Source organism: Globicephala melas, chromosome 21 (assembly GCF_963455315.2).
Source record: "Globicephala melas chromosome 21, mGloMel1.2, whole genome shotgun sequence".
NCBI lineage: Eukaryota > Metazoa > Chordata > Mammalia > Artiodactyla > Delphinidae > Globicephala > Globicephala melas.
In genome coordinates this window covers 28,416,725-28,424,861 of record NC_083334.1, presented here as the reverse complement: position 1 = coordinate 28,424,861, position 8,137 = coordinate 28,416,725, and the positions used below count along the sequence as shown (strand labels likewise).

At 45.8% G+C, this 8,137-nt stretch overlaps 1 protein-coding gene across 2 annotated transcripts in view; it reads right to left on the bottom strand.

The window, feature by feature from the left end:
• Positions 1 to 8,137, bottom strand: part of KCNU1 (potassium calcium-activated channel subfamily U member 1) — a 179,655-nt gene continuing 171,518 nt past the window's right edge. For both annotated transcript variants that reach the window (XM_060291451.1, XM_060291452.1), the window contains 2 exons: positions 4,713 to 4,907; positions 1 to 2,690 (listed from right to left, as the gene is read on the bottom strand). In XM_060291451.1, the coding sequence (XP_060147434.1) occupies positions 2,505 to 2,690; positions 4,713 to 4,907 (381 nt within the window). In that variant the 3' untranslated portion in view covers positions 1 to 2,504. The remainder of the gene's footprint in view (positions 2,691 to 4,712; positions 4,908 to 8,137) is intronic.

The following is an 8,137-nucleotide window of genomic DNA, read 5'->3' as shown; positions in this document are numbered from 1 at the left end:
AAGGGGATGGCGCAAAACACAAGATCCGAGGGCAGCAGCATAAACTCGTTTTCTGGCCGGGTGATCACAAACCTGTAAGAAGAGCCAAAGGTGAATTCTGAGCCCCTGCAGCTGGGACGGTGTGGCTGCAGGCAGTGGCCAAAACAAGAAAGTCACTTTGCTGGGCCCAAAGAGGAGACGTTTTTGTTTTGCTTTGCTTTATTTAGTTTCTGATTAATAGTAAAAAACAAACAAACAAAAAACAACTCTCTGGCACAGCGCAACAGGAGAGGTCCAAGGCTAGTAGCTGGGAGACTGGTTCTCACACCTGCCTCTGAAACCAACCACCTCTGACCCTAGGCATGCCACCTCCCTTCTGGGCCTTGCTTTTCTCATCATTTTAATGGGAGATGGATGGGACTATGGTTTGGGCTAATTGATTTCTAATGGCTTTTCCAACTACATGTTTCTCTGCTTTTAATATCCGCGACCCTAATGAATTCGGTTGGCACAGCTCTGAGCACTTAGCCAAGCTTTATCAAAACTGGAAGATGACGCGCATGCCAGACATTTCCATCCTGGGTTAGGCCTATTTGCATGTTTCTGCCGCCAACTTTCACACAGAATGTAGGTTGCCCAGTGGAGGAAAAAGAAAAGTAACCGAAGGTTTATTTGAAACCTTGACGGGTAAGCAAACAGTGAGTCAATGAGTTTCAAAGATCACCCATAGCCTGGACCTGCGTGGACAGACTCTGCAGAGAAGCAGGATGTCTTGGCAGGAAATCAGGCACACGGCAAATCCTCAGAGAACATGAGGCAGATTCATGAAGACGCCAGTGTTCCTGTCAGAACGCTGAGGCAGCAGAACCCTGCATGATTTCCAGTGTTGCCCCGAATAATCACCTCTTCCTCCCTAAGCACCCATCACAAGTCACCACTGATCTTTCACTGAATAATCTTCCCACTTCCCTCTCGCCCACTGAGTCCCCTGTAACCTCTGTGATATTCTAAACAAGATCTGCTGTAACCACATACTCTCTTTCAAACAGGAATATCATTCCCTTCCCTGAGGTCCGCCCAAGTATGGGCTACACCTTCTCCCAATTACCACGGTCCACAGGTTTTCCAGAGGTGTTGGGGGTCAGTCACAGGCAGACAGAGATGGGGATGGGGGGTCAGCATCATTCAGGCTTCCGAGTGCTGTTTCCAGAGCATCCCTGCTCCCCCCATCGTTGTGGTCCATGCTCTACAGCCTTACCACCCTCCTCTTGAGTCACCTCGGTGTTATCCACACACCTCCATGTTTATTTAGGCCTTTGGCACATGGGACACTTTTTCTTCCAAACTCTAGTGCCACCGTCACCTTATGTGCCTGCAGTGTCTCCGTGATTTACGACTCCAACACGCAGACCAATTTCTTTGATTTCCACTACCCAGTGATCTTTATCTCCCAACCACTCTCCTGACCGCATACTGCTGTTGTAACTTCCTGACACATCCTGCCTCTAAAACCTCACCCTTCAATAAATCACTCTCTGACCACAACTTCCCCTCGTTCTTTCTCTCTCATTTCCTTACTCTTGGGTACATCCGCTCCTCAGGCTATTTCCATCCCCTGTCCTTTCCCTTTGCACTGTTGCTTCTACAGATGCACAGTAAACTCCTTTTTCCAGTCCCCTCAGTGACTGATGTAACTTTTACGTCTTTCTCAACTCCCTAGAGACTTTCCCTCTCTTTTCTCTCAGCCAGGGCTATGCCTGCTCGTCACCGAGAAATCCTAGTGTTACGTAAACATTCCCTAAGCACAGCCCTCATCCACAGCCAGATCTGCCTTGGCCTCCTTTCTTTTCCTCCCTTTCTCCTGCGAGCGGAGAAGCTGTCTTTCTTCGTGTTCATGACTACTCCGCTTTCAGTGATTTGACTTCCTTCCTCTTCCTCCTGAAACAGGTTCATCGATCCATTTCCACTCTATTATTTTTAATTTCTCCTTCTCTACTGAGTACTGCCCGTTCCCACCACGAGACTCTTAGTCTGGTCCTACATTACTGTGCTGTCTGGAGCTGGTACCCAGTACCCTTTCTTTTCTCCTCTCCCCTCCACACACATTTTCTTTCTCTTCCCCACTACTGTCAGAATGATCTTCTTTAAACTGAAATCTCTACACATCACTCCCGTATCTTACATGGACAAGGCACAGTGGCTAGAAAAAAGGCACTCAGTAAATATTTACCCAGCGAGTCCGGCAGCGAACAAGTAACTCTTTCCAGTGTGGACAGTGGCTTTTCGGCTTTAAAAAGTCGCACAGGCGTCGATGAGGGGTAAGTTACAAAAGAACCCTGACTGAAAATCTGGGTCTGCATTTCAGATTTCACGGGGGACAGAGAAACCCTTCTCCTTACGTGGCCAGTACTACCTGGACCCAATCACCAGGGTGCATTCATATTATTTATACTGATCCTACACTGTTACCTACTTCCCCAGCACCCTCTGTTGCATCTGGGGGCCCTAAGCTCTGGCCGTCTCTTTCACACAGAATGACGTCGCTTTGGCCCTCGTGCTTGGGCGTGGCCGGCGCCTTCTACACCAGCATACACTCCCCTTTTGTGCTCTGGGTTGCGCTCTTCCTCATCTATCATGCGGTACAAGCCGAGGCACAGGACTCCAAGGTTATCTAACGAGCCGCAGAATATCTGCCCAAAGGTCCTTCTTGGCTGGGGAGAGAAGAGAGAAACACTTACGTATGGCGGCACTCGAATCAAGCTGTAACAAGCACTTACTGGAGTGTCACTTGCCTTTTCTCCCAGTGGAGTCTGGAAGACCCAAGAGCTCCCTCCTAATACCTCTCTGGTGGCGGCAGCAAGTGGGCTGGAAATCAGGCTGACCGTGAGTTTTGAGCATCTAATACCGGCAGCTGTTTTTATGACTCTGGTCTTTCAGGAGCCTGTCTGGGTGTGGTGTGGCAAGGGGCTATGCTCGTTTTTATTACTACTGCTGGTTTGGTAACGATCAAGAAGTCACAGTGAGCACCAGGTTGGAAAATACAGGGTTTTTTTTTTTTCTTGCAGTACGCGGGCCTCTCACCGCTGTGGCCTCTCCCGTTGCGGAGCACAGGCTCCGGACGCGCAGGCTCAGCGGCCATGGCTCACGGGCCCAGCCGCTCTGCGGCATGTGGGATCTTCCCGGACCGGGGCACGAACCCGTGTCCCCTGCATCAGCAGGCGGACTCTCAACCGCTGCGCCACCGGGGAAGCCCGGAAAATACAGTTTTTAAGGCACACAATGAGAGAGCGGCCTTCTCATCCTCCTCTTGACCTTGCTCTCAAGCGACTGCCAACAAGGCACCTTGAGTAGCTGCAGGCTTCAAAGCAGCAGCCAGTGCGTTCAGGGAAGTCGAAAGAGAACAGTCTGTTTAGTTCTGTGATTTCTCAGGGTAAAGAACAGAGGGCCAGACATAAATGGAGAAGAAAGGGCTGGCCAGTCCGCTGCCACCTCTGGTTCCCACAGGAAGTGGCCAGTGGCAGCTGTCCCGGGCTTAGAATCACTCACAAGTCAGCTTGAGATGAGGAACCCAGGACCACAGAAATTCGAAGGACCGGACCATGGAGGGAGCTTTGGAATGTTGTTTGCACCTGGAATTCAGAAGCACAGAGCGTGGGGTTCGCCCTTATTGGCAGTACCTGCCGAGACACAGCAGACACAGAGGCAGGAAGAGGGCTGTGAAGAAGGGGCTCTGCTCAGGCCCCTCTAAAGGCCTGCCCCTGACGGTGACACCGGGGAATCGAATGCCATGTTACTCAAAACTAAACCAAAAGGCAGGCCGACCAGTAGATTCCTCACTGCAGCCTGGACTCGACACTGAGCCCCAAATGCCCAGATGCCTCATCGGGATTTGCCAGAATTATTTTCTTCCTTGCTATAATCTACTGTTTGTTAGCTCAGAGGACTAAGAAAACTCAAGCATTTTTCACTGGCTAGCCCAGACAGATTCTTAGGCCCAAACGTGGAATCCTTCTGCCTGATTTCAGGTGACATGATCAGATTTCTTTCTTTTTTTTTTTGGCCATGCCCCGCAGCATGCGGGATCTTAGTTTCCCGGCCAGGGATCGAAATTGTGCCCCCTGCCTTGGAAACGTGGAGTCCTATTCACTGGACTGCCAGGGAAGTCTGGATCAGATTTCTTTAGTAGTCCAAGCGTAGGGAGAGTGGACAGGCCCTGGGTCAGACTGCCTTAGAGGGACCCTGCTTGGTCACTGGTAGGCAATACGGTCTCAGGTAAGTATTTGTTTCTCTGCACCTCAGCTTCTTAATCTGTTCAATGGAATTAATAACGATGCCTACCATGTAAACCTTTGGAGAGATAAAGTGAAAAACAAACAAACAAACAAAGCAGACAGGCCCAGGTCAAATGCTCAGTGAATATTAACATTACACTTATTATTAAAATCCTTGTCAAGGGACAAAGTTATGGGACCTCTCTGATGCTTCCTGTGCACTTTTTTACCTGGAGGATGGGGATACTAACAATGGCTTGATCTCTCAGAATTGTTGCAAAAAACAGTTATCACGTGAAAATGCACTGTAAATTGTAAATACACTATGAATATAAATTACATTAATTTGTCATTATTATTATTATTTATATGCTCTAGGTGATCTAGGAACCCAAACAGGTTGGATCAATTTCCAAAACTCAGGGAGGTTAAGACGCTCTACTACGAGAAGAGTTGACTCACTTGAATGTCTGACAAAATGGTTTGGTTTAAGGACAGAAGCCCCAGCTTACACCGCATTCTTCCAGGTGAAACGGTAGAGTAACTGTCATTCGGCCCACAGAACTTTTCCTTATCCAAATGTTGTTCCAGCTGAGAACTTATCCCTCCTGTCACCAGCATCTGAAGTAATTCCAGAACATGGTAATTGTAGAACGCCTGGAAAGCAAGGACGAGGCATGTGCCAAGTCAGAAGGTGGAGGTGGAGACACGCGGCGATTTACTGGGCATCGTTGTTTGAAATGGATCTGATGGCACAAAGCAGTGTCTCTCATTATCATTAAAATCATCCCAAAGCCGGCAGTTTGGGTAGGGCACTGGGTTAGGCAAAGTGCAGAGAAAAGAGCACTGACCCCGTTCCTGCTCTTTTGGGGAGGACTTACACTGTAATAGTAGGAGAAGACGGGTAATGACACTGACCCCAAGGGTGTCCCCGCTTCCAAAAATGCCCAGAGGCGTGTATCAGGCCACAGACGCCCTAACAAGCACCAACACGTATTTACAACATGTAACGACACTTCTAGGGATTTTCCTTAGGGGACTGACTTTACTATCGGCGTCGACACTTGACTCTTCCGGATGTGAATCCACTTACATTCCTTTTGACTCTGACCTATGTGAGGACAGGTATTAACTTAATCTCCCACAGTGTCCATCTCCCATGGTGTACTTCGAAAACAGCAGGTGTGGAGCATAAAATGAATGGGATTTCAGAATGTTTGGCATCAAAATGAAGCCAGAGATTGGCGACTGACGTGTGGGTCAACTTAGTTTGAAAGTAGCTTGAGTCTGAATACGCCAAGCCACTTTCTTAGACTCTTTTCCCAAAGGATTCCAACACACTCAGTGTTGACTAGGCAGTGACATACATGGAAATAGCATTGTAATAATTGCCCATGAGGTTTTCTTAAATCCAGTGTTATCTATATAATGTCCTAAATTTCCTACCCTTGGTCTTATCTAAATCGAACTTTTATTCCAGTAGAAATGAGAATTGACATGGTTATATAGCACCTACGTAAAAATCAGTCATTTTGTTTTCATTATAAATAACAGGAATGACTTCCATCGTTACTGAGAAATCTTACCATTCACCTTCTCCATGCCCCAATTCAGGGACTTGTCTTCTGAAGTCTGGGTTATCAGACACACCTCTTTACTAGTCTTTTTCTCATTTACAATCCATTGCTCAAAATGCTTCCAGAGAGATTGTCCAGGAACGCAAATCAGATCCCGCCACCCATCCCTTGAACCTGCAGTAAAACCAAGCTCAGACTCGTTTCCACGGTCTTCAAAGCCCTCAAGATCTGACACCAGCTCCCTCTCTGAGCTCATCTCCATGAGCCATGGTTCTCTCCGGTGCACACTATAGTCAATCTGCAGTCGCTCAAGTGACACTTTTACTCCTTCATGCCTTTGCTTTAGAACATCTGGTTCATCTTTCCTCTTGGCAGACCCTATACTGGCCTCCTCATCAGAATGAAATGTTCCTTTCTTTGTGATCCCATGGCCACTGGCTTTACTCTATTTTATTCTTCTGCATTTTAGAGCTAGTTGTTTGTACGGAACACACCTGAGTTTGAATCTTGGACTGGCACATCCTAGCGGACCGAAACACCTTTGGACAATTCTTGTATTCTTTCTCAGTCATAGTTTTATGATTTTAAAGATGACATGATAATACCCACCTTTGAGCACTTTTTGCAGGATTCAATGAGATATACAGCACACACCACTGAATTGTGCTGTCTTCGACACTGGTGTTCACGTACCTGGATCACCTGGAGTGATATTCATGAGACCCGATTTCTGGGATCCCAGATCTACTGGATCAGAATTTATGTACGGGAGTGCGAATCAGAATTTAAAGGGCACCTCTGGTAGTTTTGACACTGGTGGTCCTCAAATTACACTCTGAGCAACAGGCCTTAAATGATGTGTTCTTTCAGACAGACTTTGTCTACTTAACATTCACGTCTTCAAGAGCACATTGGACCAGGCAGGTGCAAGAATGTTCAATGCAAAGGCTGCTGCAAACAATTATTACAAATGATTTTTAAAAACTGAGTGCAAAAACAGCTGCCAGAATATTGAGTGCAATTGGCGGTTGAATTTTAACAAATAAACCAATACTGTTAGCAAAATGTAGAGCCCACTGGAGAAGGCGACCTAGGAAATAATATAATCTATGTAAATTAAGAGAAAATAAAAAGAAAAGGACTTTTACAATATTTTTCAGATTAAAGATGACTTCAAACACCTTCTCCATCCTAATGGCCAGACTGAAAGAACGAACCTCCTGACTGACAGTCACCTCCGTATATTCCCTCCCTGTTGCATCCTCTACCCAGAAGGGTCTCATGGATCTGGCCCCCTGAAATCCAGGAGGGAGTGGAGGATGTAAATCCAGATTGGACCACAATCCGTTTAAGAACAAGTGGCCGTAATGTAGAATGATCAAACATAATGCTGTTAGAATATTTCTCCACTGATTAAAAAAAAAAAAAGGTGTAATTTCTAGGGTTATCCTGGTGTCGATGCCTCTAGGGAAACATGTACTTTACATATTTAACAGAGAGAGGCCTAGCTTTTGACCCTATCATTTCTTCAGTTTTGACATCAAAAGGCTTGCAATTCTATATTGGGGAAAATTATGGGATTTACATGTCACCCTTATTCTGAGCCCATCTTACATTCTTATTATTCGGGGTTCCATGGCACTGCCATTATGGGTCTCTTTTTTCTTTCCTCCCTTCCTCCCTTCCTCTCTCCTTTCTTTCCTTTTTTTTGGTTTTCATTCTTTTTTTCTTTCTCAAGAAAATATGAAAGTTGAAATGTGCATGAAACATTTTAGGACTTCTAAACTTGAATAGTGTTTCTAATATACTCAGATTTATATTATCTAATATCTAATATCTCTAATATCTAATGTCATCAGTTCAATCAGAATTTGAACTTCTGACGCTTGAAAATGTTGCAGCCCAAAGTGTTTTAACTTTCAGCTACAGTGAGGTTTGAGGTTTCTCTCCTATTACCCCTTAATAACATAGATACTAACATCCTGGCCACTCACTACTTTTAATTCTGAGAATCTCAAAAGGTCTTAAGGCCCACATTTTCTGAGAAATACTTCTAAGTTGAGAATGAGGCTATATGGTAGGAAAACTGCCACTAACCAGCTGAGTGAACTTGAGATCTCAAGCCAGGTAACTTTTGTTATTTTCCTTACCTCCCTTATAAGTAAAGGGAAATGCTTCCTACTTCATGTCCAGGTTTGAAATCCTATTGTTATAAAGCCATATGGGAATCCTGCTCCCATATGGAGGGGTCTGAGTGCGCCTCCATATTTTTGTTTAATTTTAATTTTTTTTTGCGGTACACGGGCCTCT